Source organism: Crinia signifera, chromosome 6, assembly GCF_055691185.1.
Source record: "Crinia signifera chromosome 6, ASM5569118v1, whole genome shotgun sequence".
In the NCBI taxonomy this organism is placed as follows: Eukaryota; Metazoa; Chordata; class Amphibia; order Anura; family Myobatrachidae; genus Crinia; species Crinia signifera.
The window spans coordinates 49,645,917-49,665,655 of record NC_139222.1 but is presented as its reverse complement, the minus strand read 5'-3'; the positions used below and the strand labels follow the sequence as shown (position 1 = coordinate 49,665,655).

The window sequence follows — 19,739 nt, the reverse complement described above, 5'->3', positions numbered from 1 at the left end:
GCGATGGTAACAATTCGGCCCTATGCCAATGTGTCTGAGTACCCCTTCCATAAAGGACCAGTCTATCCTGTCGAAGGCCTTCTCCGCATCCGTCGACAGGAAGACTGTATGCAAACCTCTGGTTTTTGCGAAGTGTATTAGATCTATTGCCCTTGTCGTATTGTCCTTGGCCTCCCTCCCTGCCACAAAGCCTACTTGGTCTTCATGTACCAGCCCCGGGAGAAGAGAGCCCAGGCGCAGCGCAATCAGTTTGGCATAAAGCTTGAGGTCGGTATTTAAGAGTGAAATAGGCCTATAACTAGTACATTGACCTGGGTCCTTTCCTTCTTTAGGGATTATCCAGATATGAGCCTCGAGGCTTTGGGGGGTGAAGAGGGTGTCCTTTGAAATTGAGTTACAGGCTTTTATAAAAAGTGGCATCAGGAGGGAACGGAATGATTTATAATAGCTTATTGTAAAACCGTCTGGGCCAGGGCATTTCCCAGAGGGGGTGTGTTTAAGGGCCAGCTCCAGCTCCTCAATTGTGAAGGGCTGGTCGAGCCATTGTGCGTCTGTTTCTGAAATCTTTGGGAGGCTAACCGATGTCAGGTAATCGTCAATCTCGCATTTCAGATTAAGCTTCTCCGTTTGGGGGGCGCAATCTCTCAAGTTGTATAGCCTAGTATAGTAGTCTTCAAAGGCCTTCGCAATTTGTGGAAAATTGTAAACCTTTTTCCCTGATCTGTCTGTAATGGTATGGACATATGACTGTACTCTTTGGGCCCTAAGTGCTTTTGCAAGCATCGCGCTAGGTTTATTATTCTAAACAATTTACTTGAATGCCTTTAAAACATTTACAGGAGAACATGAAAGCAGTGTTTTTCTTAATCCTTTCAAAACATACGTAATTAATGTTGCTATACTATATTGAGTAAATCATCAATTAGAGACTGACACAAAGGTGTAAGTAAACTTATGATGCCATTGCAAATGATAAAGAACTAGGCTGCAATGCAATCACAGAGGATTGAAGTAGAATATTTATTTTTCCTTTTGGGTTTACATTTCCACCAAGCTCCTCCTCATTACTTCTTCAAGGATAGCTTCTGTAAAATAGAAATACACATATGTATGTAAAGATAGGCATTTGGATTATATGATAAACATTTGCATTGTGAAAACAGAACCAGTAACGATAAATAAGCATGAGACATCTGTTATAGGAAATCATTTCCCCAAGGAAGCAAGACAGATGCAAGATAGATCAGGGATTACACACAGCGGCCAGCCACACTATCATGGTTTATAATCCCACACATCTAATTTTATCAGATTATCGTAATCTACAATTTTCACCATGAAAAAATAATCTGGTCTTGCAGCAGTTCAAACGGTGGCAATTGCTATATGCAAAACAGAACATCCAGCTGGGGGCATACCAAGTGCATATGTACATGTACCATAAGGCGGGACAGCAGAAACCAAGTTCCAACAAAACATGCAAGAGGATGTTAATACGCTAGACACAGAAGGGGACAGACAAAAGCAACAGGTCACAATGTACCAACCAAAATAATGTGCGTGATTTATAATAAACAAAAAATCCAACACAAATCTCAACAACAAACCTTCATCCTGTTCCACTGAATTAATGTCAACGTCCACATCATCCGTTTCTGTAGAAAAGATACAAGTCCATAACACTGTGCTGACAAAAGTGGAGCCACACAGACACAGAAAAGGTAACATTATGTTATCTACATAAATGATACCTTCACTGAAATGTAGTGCTACTTGAGTGGTACACAGTGTTAATGTATATGGGAGATTTGTCACCATACCCAGGGAAAAAAAAAAAAAGTCCATTACACTTTCTTGGGAACATGCAATTTTTAAACGTCTATAACAGGCTTTTCATTACACAAAACACTGATGGATATTCATGCAATTCAGAACTGACCAAATTTAAAAAAAAAAAAAAAAAATCACATCTCTCCAACTCCCATTACTGCTAATCTTCATGCTTCAAATCAAACCTTATTAACTAATGGGCTGTTTTCAATATCGCAATAGCAGCATGTCTATAGAAGTATGCACCCAGTCTTCTACACTCGAGTCTCAGCTGGCAACAGTACTCTATTCTACATAAAATAATGACTTTTCTGTCTGTCAGCCCCGCTACTAGTTTATTAGCAAAATGTATTCATATCTGTTCTTGGCTAGAACAAAGCATTTCCTGGCAGCTACACGAGACACAGACTCCATACCTTGTGCAGTCTCCGATATGCTATTGATCAAGGAACACATCAATTCTCCATCTAAATGGTGAGGGTCAAGGATATGAGCAGGTCGCTGTGTCTTCTTGAACTGGTTCTGTAACTCTAGAAAACCTTTATCACCTGAGAGTATGGAGAAAGGAATTTGCTTTGGAAGCTGCTCATCTAAGCGCCCTGCCTGAAAACAAAAAGAAACCAGAAGACAAAGGCATTTTAATACAGCTTGGAATTGTTAATCTTCCTACATGGATATGTTATTTATGGACACGGCATCGCCAACCCCCAAAGAAATACACAAACAGGGATATTGGCCTGCATGCACCATTATGAGAAGTGCAATGTGCCATATTTGTAGTAAGTAGGTTATACCAAACTACTACAGGGTACTGCACAGATTAAATACTACAGTTCATTCATTAATGATATTGGAAGTGACAGTGAGTAAAATTGCAATATTAGCAGCCGACACGAAATTGAGTAAGGAAATTAACTCAGGAGAGGATGTGGAAACACTACAAAGTGACTTAAATAAACTGGTAAGGTGGAAAATGCGGTTTAACGCTGAAAAATGTGAAGTAATTCATTATGGGAACAAAAATTCACAAGCTACTTGGAGTTATTATAGGGAATGCTGCTGTAGAGAAGGACTTGGATTCAAGGGATGCCAATGTAATAGTGCCTCTTTACAAGGCATTGGTGAGACCACACTTGAAATATTGTGTTCAGTTCTGGGCACCGCACGTTAAAAAGGACATAAATTAATAGGAACAGGTACAGAGAAGGGTGACTAAGCTAGTAAAAGGTCTTGAATCACTAGAATACAAAGATAGGTTATCCAGGCTGAAAAGGTTTTCACTGGAGAAACGGAGGTTGCGAGGGGATATGATTAGTATGTTCAGATACAGGATTGGGAATCATATGGAACTGGGAGATGATTTGTTCACCAACAGGCCTATACTTAGGACACACGGGCATGTACTGGTGCTCGAGGAAAAGAAATTCCATATTAAATTAAGTAGAGGATTCTTCACCATTACAGCAGTAACATTCTGGAACTCATTGCCGGTGGGGGTGGTTACAGCAACTACTGTTAATTTAAATCAAAACTGGATACATTTTTGGAAACTAAGTGAATCCTATAGATAGGTTGAACTCGATGGACTAACGTCTTTTTTCAGCCTTAATTACGATGTTAGTATGTATGTTACAGCATGTACAGTAAGTTTTCAGGTGAAGGGAAGGAAGGAAGGTAGGTAATGACAAAGAATGCTCAAAAAGAAATGAGACTCCACTGCGCTGTTCCCAGTATAAGTACACACACTCCTTTCTAGAGGGAGAGATGTTGCGCCTAGTCTCCGAACATAAAAAGAAAAACTCCTTATTTTAGGCGTGAGAATATTCTTAGGCTTCTGTATGGAAAACCTTGTGAGACTCACCTAGTCTCACTTGAAGATGTTCACATAAAGGTATCTTTATTTTCACAATTTCGTACCCCACAAAGACACAATCGTTATTCTTGATTTCCAAATGACAGGACAATCTCCATCCAGACAAGATTGTGTGAACTTATCCTGGGAAAAGCACAGTGGAGTCTCATTCCTTTTTGTGTCGATATTGAATTGGGTTTGGTATCCATGTGTTTCTCCCCGCTGCAGTTCCTATATGAGCGCAGGTGGCTTGGTATCAACTATCGTTTGTGAATGACAAAGAATGATTTGTCCTGTGTTGTCTGGATCCATACAGATAAATGTGTATCACCCATTTTTTTTTCATGCAGTTTGAATTAGACGATATAGGGGTAAATTAGCTAAAGCTTCTACAAATGAAGAGGTGATGTTGCCCATAGCAACCAGATTCTGTCTTATCTAGATTGTGTTCTAGAAAATAAGACAAACGGATTATTGGTTATGAGCAACATCAACTCTTCATTTTGAGAAGCTTTCATAAATTTACCCCATGTAAATATCTATAATAAATGGAAACTTTTTTGTACTCACTGTGGAATCCCTTCTTGTATTCCATCTTAGGGACACCACAGCAGTGACTTGTAGTTAAAAGGCTAGTTGTGGAATATAGGCTCAGCGCCCCCCCCTCCCCCTCCCCCCCAGCTGCTTAACACGGCAATCACTGCAAAAAGCACCAACTGCACAAGCAGAGTGAGCCTGGAGGGAAACCAGAACAGGCTTATCCGAAGACAGGCAAGCCTGATGGATGGTAGGCTTAATCCATCTCGCAATCAAGAGTCTTAAGAAATGGATATGTGCATTTATATCTTACATGCATGCATATGGCAAAGTCAGCGGCATCTTTCTGATAACAGCAGCGAGGATGAAGGAAGAAGCAGCCAGTATTAGATAAATGCACAAAAATTTTGCAGTTCACTGGAGGCTTCCAAATAGTCTTCCCTCCTACAAACAGCCAAAACAAAGAATATTAATAGAAATCACACCAGAGGGCAATAAAAATGAACGTATATTGTAAATGCATTCATAGAACAGCTAGCGAAAAGGAATAGCCCTTTTAGATTACAAATGCCAGGTCGCACTCGGAATTTGGACACGGGTCCATCCCGGCATTTGCAATGAAAGTTCCCCACAGCAACCCAGCAATAAACAGGGTCACTGACGTCAGAAAGGGGGCAGGGGTAGGCAGCGCTTGTAGCCGATGCTACCACCTCTTTATACTGTTAAAGGGACCCAGGTTACCCATTCACACTGCACAGCAACCTGGGTCAGATCCAGGCTTAACATTTCTTTAATTCGGGTCAGAATGCCGGGTTGCTAGGCCTGGGTAAATGAAAAACAGGGATATCTGTACTTACCGTAAATCCTTTTCTCCGAGTCCACAGGTGTCACTGGAGTTACACTGGGGAATAGAAGGCGACCACAGGGAGCATGGGCACTTTAAATATAAATTTGTGTGACCAACTCCTCCCCTTCTACTTCCCCTCCCAGGCAGTCATAAAGATTATGCCCGGAAGGAGCAGGAAGATACTCACACACTTCCGAAGAGGAGGTAAATCACAACATAACATTCAATACGTATAGTAGAGAAAGAAACCGTGACAAAAAAACAAAAACACTGAAGTAACGTAACACACAAAGTCAAACAGACCAAATTGGTATAATAACCAAATAACTATAAACCCTGACAAGGGAAAACTCCAAGGTTACCTAAGAGTAACCTAACCATGAAACTATTATGGTGGAGAACAGCGCTGAGGCAGGTGTCCAGCGACACCTGTGGACTCGGAGAAAAGGATTTACGGTAAAGAAATCCGTTTCTCCTTCATCCACTAGGTGTCACTGGAGTTACACTGGGGACATCTTAGAGCTCCAAACACGGGCAGAAGAGCGCTGAGAACCCCTAAAACAGGAGCAGCCAAACTGTGAAGCTGGCGCCGCAAAGGTATCAAACCTATAGAAACGAACAAAGGTTTGACTACCTGACCACGTAGTAGCTCCGCAGAGCTGTTGGAGAGAAACGAATGGTCAGACCGATCCATCTGGCAAGCGTCTGTTTGGAAGCTGGCCACCCACAACACACAAGGTCATAGGTGACAAACAAGACATACGACTTGCAAAAAGAGGCCGTGCGAGAGACATAGATGTGCAGTGCCCTAACCACGTCCAAGGACCTTTCCTCTGGTGAAGCCTCAGATAAGGCTGGGACCACAATGGGTTGGTTTACGTTGAACCCAGAGACTACCTTTGGAAGAAAAGATAGACTGGTATGAAGCTCTGCTCTGTCCGGATGAAACTGAAGGAAGGGAGAAAGACAAGAGAGCGCCCCCAATTCAGACTCTTCAGGCCGAAGCCAGAGCCAACAGAAGAACCACCTTCCAAGTAAGGTAATGGAGGTCCACATCTTCTAATGGTTCGAACACTGGCAATTGTAGGTATCTGAGGACCAAGTCTAGCTATCAGAAAGATGTAGGTGGACGAATAGGAGGTTGTAACCTCAGCACCCCTTGGAAGAAAGTTTGTACTTCTGGAATGAAGGCCAATAGTTTTTGGAAAAAATATGGAGAGGGGGGGCGTGGCTTGGACCAGCATGTGAACGGACGCTGGGTCTGTGAGCTCCGCTAGACTCCCTGACTAAAATCCTGTCTGGATATCCTGGGCGCTACCCTGCCACCCTGTACAGCTGTGTGAGACCCTCCAGGTACTCACCGGCGCTGCGATACAGACCACCCCTGTGCAGACACGCTGGTGCGAGGCGTCCAGACTGAACCCGACGGCGTCTCCCTGTCCCCCGGCGCCATCTTGGATCTTGGCGCGGAGACGACCCGGCGGCCTGCGGCGGTATTTCGGCAGTGAGCCTCGCCTGGGGAGAGATCTCCATCCTCTCTGCGGCAGCGGAGGAGCTGTCCGGACGCCGGGTGACGGCTGAAGAGGTGCGGGCGGCCGACGAGGGGTCACGGCAGCTGCGTGGTACAGAAGCCGCCATCTTGCAGCAAACGCGGCGGAGGAGACCTACACAGCGACGCTGAGAGCTACCTGCAGGTGGGCTGAAACCAGGTGGGGGACAGCGAGTGAGGAGCTGAGGAGGATAGACGAGACCCCCCCCCCCTTGTACACCTTGTACATCGCATACCACTTGCGTGACCTGAGAAACCTGGCAGGAGGGGAGACCTCAGAGCGCTAATACAGCCGCCATCTCCTGACGCTCTGTGAGGCTGCACTTCGCCAAGGCAGTCTGCGCTGGGCTCCGGGTGCAGATGCAGCTGCAGAGACTCATTATTTAATCACCACACATCTTATATTACTGCAGCTGTGTACTGTACTGCTCTCCTGTCCCCTGATGTGTACCCCATTGCATACTGAGGCATAGACTATACTCTAATCATAGAGAAGGGTCTCCCCTATACTCTTTCAATATATCATCCTGTGTACCGAACTGTGGGCTCTGACTGCCGATGCCACCTCTCTCAAGACATAGCACCGTATAGCTCGGCCTCGGACTGGGGGGAAGGTGAGGACCCATGTTAGTCACATCTACCACTTTTACTGCATATACAGACCTGTGAACGCGGAAGGCATATATCTAACATACTTCTCTAACATTTGAAGTGCTGGGCTGGGGCCTGAGATATTGAGCACAGGGGAGTAAGGAGACAGCACAACTCAGTTTTCCCCTATTTGCAAAACATGGGCAAGACGGGGCATGCCTCGGCGGCTTCTAGGCTTGAAAAATTCGCCAGGGGCTCACAGTCGGCCACCCCGCCTCACTCTGCGGACTCATTGCCCCCGTCTGATGGGGATACCGGCTCTACCTCTGTGGCACCCCCAGCTCAATCCACCCAACAAATCCTGGAGGCGATAGCAGCATCTGAGCATAGGGTCACAGATAAAATAGGCCAAGTCCAATCGGACATCACCCTAATAAGACATGATATGCAGAAGCTCCGTGAGAGGGTTGGCGAGACGGAGCACAGAATATCAGACTTGGAAGACATCACCAATCCCCTCAAAACCACGGTTGCAGAACTGGCCGCGCAGGTGGACACTGTAAAGGCCAAATTGTCTGAAATGGAGGGCCGCCTTAGGCGCAATAATGTGCGTCTGGTGGGTCTTCCCGAGAGGGCCGAAGGATCTGCCCCGGAACAATTCCTAGAGTCGTGGCTGCTTAAACTCTTCAGGCATGAGGACTTCACCCCCCAGTTCTCGGTCGAACGGGCCCACCGCTTACCTTCTAGAGCTCCGCCACCGGGCGCCCCGGCCCGCACGTTTATTGCCCGCTTCCTCAATTACAAGGATCGGGACGCCCTGCTGCGCCTGGCCAGGACACAAGGCCCACTAAAATTTGAGAACCATAATGTATCGGTCTACCCAGACTTTGCCGTCGAGGTCCAGAAATCGCGCTCTCTGTTCATCAATATCAAAAAGCGCCTGAGAGAAAGACAGATCCAATACTCCATGATATTTCCGGCTCGCCTTCGTGTGGTGCATGCGGACACTACTCACTTCTTTAATACAGCCAGAGAAGCTGAGGCTTGGCTGGAACGTATTCCTAGACCCCGGGACTGAACTCTCGGATCTACATCTGGTGTTGCTGATGTGTAATCCTGCTCTGTTGCGGTGGTAATGTTATGCAGTCTGGTTACTAGCAAATATGACGCAGTAGACAGGAGGGTCTTTGCAAACTAATGCAATTGTTATATGTTAGTTGGTGGGCGGGGATGTGCGTCTAGGGTATCCAACGATACCTGTGCACAATGTCTAGCGGAGCCCATGCAGGTAAATAGCTTGTAGGAACTACTGTTTCCTATACCCTCTTTGGGTTTCATCTGCTAAAATTTGGTGTTAGTTAGTTTAGTTTAAGGGAACAGGTATATCTAGTTGGGTAGATATGCAGGGAGGGGGGTTTGTAGGTTTGTTTTCCATAATAAGTTTATTGTGTCTTGGTTTCTATACAAGTTTTGCGAGCAGATATATGGGCGTGCTGCTATATGGGGGGGGGTGTGGCTTGGGCTTGGGTGGGGGGGGGGTTGGGCGGGGGGTCTTTTCGGTGGGGGGGGGGGTTCGGGGGCCGATCTTTGACATAACAAATGCATATAATAATCTCATGCAACCAAATCTATGGCTGATCACAGAGATGGTTTGAGGTTGCTTAGTTGGAATGTAAGGGGGATGAATCACCGTATCAAACGTGCCCTGGTTTTTAACCAGCTTAAAAACCACAAGGTAGACATTGCCTGTATTTCAGAAACACACATTACAGGAAGTAAAACCCTAGCATTGAAGAAACCGTGGGTGGGCTTCATGTATCACTCAACCTTCTCGAATAATGCTAGAGGGGTCTCTGTCTTAATTAGAAAAACCGTTAATTATCAACTGGTCCACAGTCAAATTGATCAGTATGGCAGATACGTTTTCTTAAGGGCCTATGTCAATCGCAAGCTCCTAAATATCCTTGCGGTGTACATACCGCCCCCCTATAGTAACGAGGTAATGAAATTAGCTATGTCATTTGTCTCCCTGTCCCCTGGCACCCCAGTGTTATGCCTAGGCGACTTCAACAACTATATGGATAAACAGCTAGATAAATGGAATGAACAGACGTCCCCTAACATCCTGCCACAGGCTCAGCCTACCCCGTTTGCTAAATTGATAGCTGAGGTGGGCCTTATAGATATATGGAGAGTTCGGAATCCCCTCACACGTCACTTCTCGTGTCATTCGCCCAGTGTAAATGCCCTATCCAGGATCGATCTCGCTCTCATATCCCCTGACTTATCCCCAAAAATCCTCGAGGTTGTCTATTTGCAAAGGGGTATCTCCGACCACTCACCGTTGCTGGTGGTGGTGGAGAATCAGGGAACCACCCCACCTGGTAGTTGGAAACTTAATCCCTTTTGGTTTACATTATTGAAGGATGATAGGGGCTTGACAGATGACTGGCAGACTTTCGAGACTTGTAACGAATCATATAATGACCCAATTGTAAAACATGACGCCTTTAAGGCCTATATGAGAGGCACTTTTATAAAAAAAATAGCCAACATTAAGAAAACTAGCAGACGGGAGGAGCTCAGGTTGGAGGCGGAATGCAGGTCCAGGGAAGAGGACTACATAATCTCAAGGTCCCCGGCTGACCGCATACTCTGGGATACTACAAGAAAACAATGGGCTACCCACCTTAGGGACAAGGCCAAGCGTAAATTGCTATTCAACCAACACTCTATGTATGCCCAGGCAGAGGTGGGGGGCAGTTACCTGGCATACCTGAGTAGGGATGAAAGAGGAGCTGGTACCATTCAGTGTATTAAAAACAGTGATGGCGGGCTTGTGTATTCCACCCCAGAGATAGCACAGGAATTTAAAACATATTATGAAAAATTATATGCCACCAAAGCCAATTATAGCTTGGAACAACTAAGCGGCTATCTGGACAAGCTCTCCCTGCCCCAGCTGTCGCCCTCATCGGTGGCGGCTTTGGAGGCCCCGATCTCTCACACTGAGATTGAGACTGCATTGGCATCCTTCCCTAATAGGAAGGCACCTGGGGGAGACGGCATTCCTATTGAGGTTTATAAAAAGTATAGAGAATATTTTATTCCTTACCTGCTGAAATTATATAATGCTTTATTTGAGAGGGGGGCTCTCCCCCCCTCTATGAGAGAGGCAACAATTATTGTTATCCTGAAACCGGGAAAGGACCCCACAGCCCCGGAATCCTATCGTCCTATATCCCTCCTCACCTCAGATATTAAAATACTTGCAAAGGTCCTCGCCCTTCGGCTCAACACCGTGATTTCATCAATCATTCACAGTGACCAGACTGGCTTCATGCCTAATAAATCGACCACGCAGAACTTGCGCAGACTCTTCTGTCATTTGCAGAGGGGGGACATGGCCGGGTCAGGGGCAGTGGTGGTGTCCTTGGACGCCGCCAAGGCCTTCGACTCGGTCGAATGGTCATATCTGTGGGAGATTATGCGGAGGTTCGCCTTTGGCCCCAATTTCATAAGTTGGGTAAACTTGCTCTATTTTGAGCCCAAGGCACGGTTGTCTGTCAATGGTAGCCTGTCTGACGGTTTTGGGCTGGGGAGGGGGACCAGGCAGGGCTGCCCGCTTTCCCCGGCTCTGTTTGCTCTTGCAATAGAGCCACTGGCCTGCTTAATAAGGAGCAACTCTGCGATTAGGGGGATACGGGTAGGGGGGCATCCAGATGTTGTAGCATTATATGCGGACGATATGTTGTTGTTCTTGGATGATGCTGGCCCCTCCCTGGCGGCCTTGCTTGACACGGTTAACACTTTTGGGGTGTTCTCCGGTTTACTAATTAACTGGGACAAATCCAACATCTTCCCACTCTCCGGTAAAGTACCGGAGCACCCACCGGTTAATTCCCCCCTGCAGTGGACTACCCGCTTTAAGTACCTGGGCATCTGGATAACCCCTGTTAGTAAAGACTATGTACTTCATAACATAACCCCAATTACGAATACTTTCCAAAATAAAATACATGTCTGGAAAAAACTTCCCTTGTCAGTAACTGGACGAATCAACCTACTTAAAATGGCTATTCAGCCTAAATACCTGTATGCCCTCCAACATGCTCCTATATATATACCTAAAAAAATCTTCACTAAAATTAACAGTATAATTATTTCCTTCATCTGGGGGAATGGGGCATCTAGGGTGGCTTTTAAAACTCTTATTAGAACTCGTGATGAGGGAGGACTTGGCCTTCCAAATCTTCGCATGTACTATTTGGCATCCCAGTTAGTTCACATTTCGGAGTGGATTTGCGAAAAAGGGGGTCCCACTTTCCCTAACATGTGCAATGAACTTCTGGGGGTGGGTCTCCCCCCGTTGCATTTTCTGTTGACAGATGGCTTAGCAAAGGGACTTCCTCCCCTATTCAGACAGTGTAGGTTAGTGTGGAAACAGGCCCACGGTATGTTTGACTGGAAGGATATAGATTGTGATGCTCCTCTATGGGACAACGCTGCATTTAAGGAGCTTCTCACCATATCCGAGGATAATATATGGCGGAGGGCGGGGGTAACTTCTATACAGCAGCTGTTTTTGGAGGGTACCCTTAAATCCTTTCAACAATTAAGCACAGAGTTCCATGTGTCGAATAGGGCCTTCTTCAGATATTTCCAGCTGAGGCACGCGGTGCAGACTCAGTTTCATGGCACTACGCCAGTCATGTCCAACTCACCGGTTAAACAAATGCTACTGGGACTTGGACAACGTAAAAGGGTTTCAACAATATATGCGGTCTTAAACTCTCGGGCGAACCCCGAAACACTAGATAGGCTGAAAAGTGGCTGGGAGGAAGACCTGGGTCCTATCACTGACGAGCAATGGACACAAATACTTGAGACGGTCAAGATCTCGACTCCATGTGTGAGATACCAGCAGACCTCATTTTATATTTTGCATAGGTCCTACCGTACCCCATCCTTACTATATAGAGCTAGACTTAGGGATGACTCGAACTGCCCCAGGTGTGGTGCAGAAAACGCCAACTTCTGGCATATGTTGTGGATGTGCCCCAGGGTGCTCGATTTCTGGGAAAAGATTTGGAATAGTATACGTTTAACGGTGCCCTCTCTCCCTCCACTCACGCCCCCCCTGTGTATGTTTGCTCTGGACTTGGGCGAGACATGCTCTCCTGCTATATATAAATATGTACTATGCTTAATTACCCTGGCTAAGACAATTGTAGCGCGTAATTGGTGTGCCGTGTCTGCTCCTAGCGTCCAGCATTGGAACGCCCTGGTCAATCAAGTGTCAGAGCACGAACATTTTCTCTTTCAGCAACGTGAGTCCCTCCCAAAATATCATGCCAAATGGGACAGGTGGAATGACTCTGCGTTGGCCCTTGGCCCTTCCCCTGACTTGATCAATAATTAGGCGACCCCACTTTGTGACTCGCTTGCCCCCCCCTCCCCTGGCTCCCCTTGTCGGTCCGGCCTCGCTGGGGCGGAGTCCCTCTGACCCGGTCCCGTCGTGGCGCGCATTGATCGCATCTCCCCCCCCCCCCCCTCCCCGTGACATATGCCCACTGACTAGTCATCTAAATGTAAAAATCTCTTCCCTAATTACTGCTCTAGCTTACCAAGTCATTTAACAGCAGATTGTATGTTAAATAAGAGACCAGGACACAAATGTTGTAAGGTTAAATTAAAATGTATGTTCTTCTTTACTTTCTTTTCTTTATTGTAACAGTTTTATTGATACATTTAAGTGCAGTGTGCAGATTGTCCTACTTTCCTTTTTTTATTCTCAAACACTTAAGGCATGTATAATTCAACAGATATACTACAGGACCATGTAACTGAGATCTTAGCACTGTACTGCAATACAATATCATGCTTGTTATTTCTTTTTCTATGTATGTTTGTTAAAAGAAAAAAATCAATAAAAGACGTACTTGATTAAAAAAAAAAAAAAATATGGAGAGGGCCGAGACCTGAACCTTCAGGGAATTCAGCTTTAAACCGGAATTTAAACCCGCCTGTAGAAACAGGAGAAGTTTAGCTTTCTTGAATAGGGTAGTGGAAACCCCAGGCCCCTTGCACCAAGCCACATAAGACTTCCAAATCCGGTGGTAGTGTCTCGAAGTGACTTCCTTTCTGGCCCTCATCATGGTAGGTATAACTGTTCTTGGAATACCTGCTTGCCTTAAGATGGACCTTTCAGCAGCCACGCCGTCAAATGAAGACATCCTAAATCTGGAAAGATGAAGGGTCCTTGACTGAGGAGGTCCTCTTGAAGCGATAGTGACCACGGCTCACTGACTAGCCGTCAGGTTGGTGTACCAAGAGCGACGAGGCCAGTCCGGCGCTATTAGAAGGGCTGTGACTCCCTCCGTATGCGTTATAATACCCAAGGTATCAATGGGAATGGGGGAAATCGGTACACAAACTGAAAAGGCCAAGGAGCGACCAGCATGTCCACCCCCACGGCCTGTGGGTCTAGAGTCTGCGCAAAGTACCTGGGAAGCTGGAAATTGTGACGGAATGCCATCAGGTCCACCTGCGGTCGGCCCCAATGATGCACTAAGGTCTGAAACACCATTCTCCTTGGTGGACATCCTGCCGAGTTAGGAAGTCGGCCTCCCAATTGTCTACTCTAGGTATGAAGACGGCTGACAAGGCCTGGGCATGGGCCTGAGTCCACAGGATGATCCTGCTCACCTCCTTCATGGCCGCCTGGCTTCGAGTGCCGCCCTGTTTGTTGATATAGGCGACGGCTGTGGCGTTGTCGGACTGGACTCTGATGGCCCTGTCTTGCAGGTGTCTCACTTGCAAGAGGGCATAGTACACGGCTCTGAGTTCCAGCACGTTGATGGAGAGCAGGCGTTCTTGTCTTGTCCATAACCCTTGGAACTGGTGATCCTGAGTGACAGCTCCCGAGCCCCGAAGACTGGCGTCTGTGGGGAGGAGTGTCCACTCCCAGATTTTGAACCTCCTGCCCTTTAGCAGGTTTTCGGAGTTGAGCCACCACAGTAGAGACAGACGTGCTCGAGGTGATAGTCACCTGCTGCTGAAGATGCAGGTGTGACCCCGACCATTGATGGAGGAGAGACAACTGGAAAGGTCGCAAGTGGAAGCGACCATATTGGATTGCCTCGAAGGAGGCTACCAACATTCCTAGGAGTCTGGTACAAAGATGTACAGATACCAGTCGACATTGTAGCACCATCCGGACTAGGGCCTGCAAGGACTGAATCTTGTCGGATGGAAGGAAAACCCTCATCTGGTGGGTGTCCAGAGTCATCCCCAGGAACAGAAGGCGTTGAGAGGGTTGGAGCTGGGACTTTGCGAAGTTCAGGATCCACCCGTGAGAAATGAAAGTCTTCTGTGTGAGGAGGATATTGGACAATAGGGTATCCCTCGACTGGCTCTTAAGCAGAAGATCATCCAAATAAGGGATAATCGTCACCTCCTGAGAGCGGAGGACCTCCATCATCACTGCCATCACCTTGGTGAAGACCCTCGGAGCTGAAGAGAGACCGAACGGCAAGGCCTGGAACTGCCAGTGATGATTTTGTACCGCAAATCGAAGGAAAGCCTGGTGAGGAGGCCAAATGGGGATGTGTAGGTACGCATCCCTGATAGAGATACCAGAGATACCAGGAATTCTCCCTGTTCCAAACCCTGTATCACCGAATCCATCTTGAATTTGACCTCCTGTAAGTACAGGTTCAAATTCTTTAGGTTTAATATAGGTCGTACCGAGCCGTCCAAATTTGGCACGAGAAAAAGACTGGAGTAGTATCCCTATGTACGCTGATCTTCGGGTACCGGAATCACAACTCCCATTGTTCGCAGTTTGGAGACAAACGACAACAGAAGTACTGCTTTTTTCTGAGAGACCGGTAAACCAGTTTTGAAGAACCTGCTTGGGGGAGACAAGCGAAAGTGAATCTTGTAGCCTTGGGCTACAAGATCCCTCACCCACGAGTCCTGACAAGACTGCAGCCAGATGTGACAGAAGGACTTCAGGTCGAGCCCTGACCCTGGAATCCCCAGATGGGACGGGAGACCATCATGCAGTGGGCTTGGTGGACTTGAGTTCCTGGCTGGATGCAGAGGCGCCTCCTTCCATGTCCTCTGGAACCTCTGTGTGACAACACCGCCTCTGGAACGTCCTCTGAATCTGCCAGTGGGACGAAAGGACGGCCTTTGTGGAGTCCTGCGAGGAGCTGCTGAAGGAAGAAATTTTAGACTTACCTCCTGTTGCCTGGGATATCCAATTATCGAGCTTAGACCTGAACAGGACATCACCATTAAACGCAAGAGCCTCCACTGCTCGTTTGGACTCCGCATGCCATTGGCGTAGCCAAAGAGCTCTCGAGCTGATATGGAGAGTGCAGAAATTCTGGCTGCAACCATACAAATATCTGATGAGGCTTCCATTAAAAATGTAGAAACCTCCTGGATCTGTTCGGCAAGCTGAATAGAGGCGGGGTCAGAACCCTCACGAACTTCTGCTGAAATCTGTGAGGCCCATACCCCATAGCCTTATTTACCCAGCATCCGACCTGAGTCGGACGCTGTATAACACCAGCCGCAAAAAAAAAATATTTTAAGGTTACCTCTAAATTACAGTCCGAGGTGTCCTTATGGGTGGAAGCCCCTGGGACCGGAAGGACTGTCTTCTTTGACAGTCAAGATACAGATGAATCCACCACTGGTGGTATTTCAATCTTCTTTCTACCCTCAGATTGCAGGGGGTAATAAGACAAAAACCTGCAAGGTACTTGAAATGTTTTGTCTGGACGACACCAGGCCTGCAGCACATGGTCATCCAGTTCCTCAGCTGGAGGAAAAGTGGAAGATTGCTTTTGCTTCTTACCAAAAAGAGAAGGACGGACAGGAATTTCAGTTTCCTGTCACATTACAAGCTATCTTTACCATCTCAATTAAATCTTCCAAGCCCTGAAAGGCTTGTTCAGGTTCTTGCGTATCAAGCGCTAAAACATCCTCCTCCTCTGGGGGAGCAAATTCACCCTCCTCAAGATCAGGCATATCATTATAATCACCTAAATCCACAGACTGTGGAAGCAACCTCTTTCTTTATAAAAGAGGGGGGTTTAATGCCCTTGAAGAGGATGCACCAGCGCCCTCTGCTGGCCCTGGGGCCAGAGCTTTTGTTAAGCGTTCAACAGCAGAAGTTAAAGAGGCCTTCTGGTTTCTGGATGTGTCTATCTTGTTGAGCTGCTGAGAGCTCAGAAGATAACTGGGACATGACATCAGCAAGCTGTGATGTCCAGACAGGGGTATGCACAGCAGACTGTGCTAACGCGGGGTTAACAGTGCATTTATCACAAAGTAGAACTCCCTCTGTAGAAGGTGTAAATTTTGTATTACACTTCTTGCAAGCAACTCCCCCTGCTATGCTATTGTAACAATAAAGTACACAGTAATTACCACACACTACCACACCTACTCTCTGTAGGTATACTGTAGGTTTGCCAGTCAGAAGTACTGGAAGGGAGAGACAGTGAAAGCCTCCAGCAGCGTGTTCAGCGGCGCCAAAGTACAAAGAAAACGGCCGCCGTGACATGCAGGAACGCCGGGGAATGCCAGGGCTGCTGGGAGCACTGCTCCCCCGCCCGGCATCTCCATCTCCATAATGGTGCAAGGTTTAAATAAACCCTCTGCTGCACCGCCGCTTGTGTTCCCTGACCTCCGCTCTAACAGGGAGGCAGGGTAATACTTACAGTGCTGTGACACTGCCGTCGGCGGTGGGGTTGGGGGAGGATCGGGCACGTGCCTCGTATGAGCGGTGCCCGTTACATCTCCAGAGATGGTGGTCTCTGTCAGCCAGGGAGCCGGGCGCATACCGTGGCAGCAACCGGCTCCCTCCAGCAGGCTTCCGCGTCTCAGGCAGATAGTAGCAGCAACTATCTGCCTGTCCTCAATGGCAATTCTTGCTGCTTTATGCCCTAATTACAAAAAAGCCCAGGAGTAAGCCAGATGTGACCTGCTCCTTTTCAGGCACAATCTAAGACTGCCTGGGAGGGGAAGTAGAAGGGGAGGAGTTGGTCACACTAATTTATATTTAGTGCCAATGCTCCCTGTGGTCGCCTTCTATTCCCCAGTGTAACTCCAGTGACACCTAGTGCGTGAAGGAGAAAGACCCTTTCACACCACACGTCATCCCGGGTCAGACATGGGTTATTTGTGCGATGTGAAAGGGGTATAATTGAACTTCAGTAGGGATCTACAGTAGTAGATTACAGAAGCTATTTTATATTCGCCCAGCAAAATATTTATGTCTTCAAGGAAAAGGGGTCAAAATATATACCCCTAGTGCTAGTACAATAGTTCCTGGTTGTATGGATTATGCTGACAGAAGGAGTTTATAGAATATGATCCCGAGTACCTGCACTGCATTAGCATGATTATAGCTCAGCAGTAGGTGCTCCCATTCTACCAATAAGGTGTCATTTGCCCACTTTCCCAAATCTCTGAAAAGCGCTCACCCAACTCCTGCTACTGCAACAAGGTCTCCTTATAAATAAGTCAGTAAATAAATATACCATAGAGAGCCCCTTTCCCAGGTAAGATGATTTGGTAATATATAGTCTCCAGTTCAACACCAAATTTAAATATGCACGAATTTAACTTTACCCCCAACAAGGGAACACCTCTTTTTTACACAGACTCCAACTTTATTTTCACAAAAACCTTGCAAGATAATGCCTCCCTGGCAGGGCTAGTTGAACAATCTGCTGCTGCTGAGGGTCCAAAGATATGATCATGTTTATCAAATTCTCACCTTGAAATCCCCATACAAATATTCCCTGATTTAAGTGTCCTGGTAGACGAGTAAAAAACCGTGGCCAGTTGTCCAAGTCAACAAACACAATGTGTGTCATTGTCTGGAGAAATTCCAAATCAGGCAATTCTTGTTCTATGCCTTGATAGAAAGAAAAAGGGTTGTGATTAAATGCTCTGCTCTTTACTTTTTCTACATAAAATGTATACACAAGACCAAACCATCTAATATGACGTAAGACATTTAGCCAACAATAAAGCAAAAAATTAAAGTTGGCTAAATAAAATTAAGTTTACCAACTTCATTTTACAGAAGAGTGTTGCACAAAACCAGTTTTCCTACAATAGTATTTTTATGAGGTCTAAGGGGGAAAAATATATATATATATATATATATATATATATATATATATATATATACACACACACACACACATATACACATACATACATACATATACATACGTAGATATACACACATATACAGAATGATAGTGCGCACAATGCTAATGGAGTCCAAAATGGTGTCCGTGCCCGGTAATTGAGGGGTTATAGAGTTGCCTTCCAAAAGCAGAAAACTGTGTTCCTATTCAGGGAAGAACCAGCACAGGACAAGAAGCTTTTCAAACTTTTATATAAGCATCATCAAGTTTTTCAAAGACAAATCCGGCAGTCACGGGGGGGTAACAGTATTGACAGCATATACAGGACTATTCGCGTCCAACACCCTCAGGCATATATAAAAAACAGACAGTCTCTCAATATGATTCCACTCCCCAATGACCTGTTTGGACACATTACAATTGGTATTCTGCTTCAGCTCTTCCACACACTGCATTCAGAGTAGCTGGACTCAGTTAATATCATTTTGGGCAGATCCTAGAGAGGATTCTATTGGTGTGTACACACTGTAAGATTCCCTTGCTATTCGTCTTAAGATTCGATTGCTGTGCAATCTTTGCTAACTGTACTATTTACATACAATACATGCTATCTACATTCGATGTGCACTATAGGGTCATTACTGCACTGTCTATATCACTATTCGATATGTGCTGAACAGGAGCACGCATCAGGGTCCAAAGGTTAAAAACCTGTTTGATCACCATGCGATGTATATGTGATCCTGATGCGATTTGGACTATATAGTCAAAATCTAATGTTAAATCTCACTGTGTGTACACAGCCTACCTCTATTTCTAGTGCAGAAAACAAAAAGGGGACAGAGGTGTTCCTTAGGTTACAGGACACATTTATTCACCATGGAAACTGCAACTGGTTAAGACAGTGGTTCCCAAAATGTGTGCTGTGGCACCCTGGGGCGCCTTCGGACCCTTCCAGGGGTGCCTTGGGTTGGTGGCCCAGAACCAATACAAAATCAATAATTGTCAATGTAACAGGCAAAATCAATGCTTGCGACTGCCAATCATAAAACAATCTACAGGTGGCCATACACGATGCGACAGCAGCGTGCGATGCGCGCTCCCACGGGCATCGCACAGTACAAAAAGTATGTTCTGCACATACTGTTTCTACTGCTTTCAGATCACATCGCTCGCAGGATTACATGCAAATCGCATGCCGTGTGATGAGATCTAGCCCATAACACATGCGATTCTCGCAGCGTGTATGGGCACCTTACCAACTGAAGCAAATCTCACTACATAATAAACCTAAAGATTACATACTGTATAAACACAATTTAGTTCTAAACACAATGTGCATTTTTCACC

The 19,739-nt window shown here is 46.2% G+C and overlaps 1 protein-coding gene across 1 annotated transcript in view; it reads right to left on the bottom strand.

Annotated features, from left to right (window-relative positions):
• Positions 1-794: 794 nt before the first annotated feature.
• Positions 795-19,739, bottom strand: part of LOC146009594 (uncharacterized) — a 27,907-nt gene continuing 8,962 nt past the window's right edge. Inside the window, 5 exon segments of the mRNA XM_083150043.1 lie at positions 795-1,085; positions 1,608-1,655; positions 2,247-2,433; positions 4,533-4,663; positions 18,008-18,148. Coding sequence (XP_083006169.1) covers positions 1,039-1,085; positions 1,608-1,655; positions 2,247-2,433; positions 4,533-4,663; positions 18,008-18,148 — 554 coding nt within the window. The 3' untranslated portion in view covers positions 795-1,038.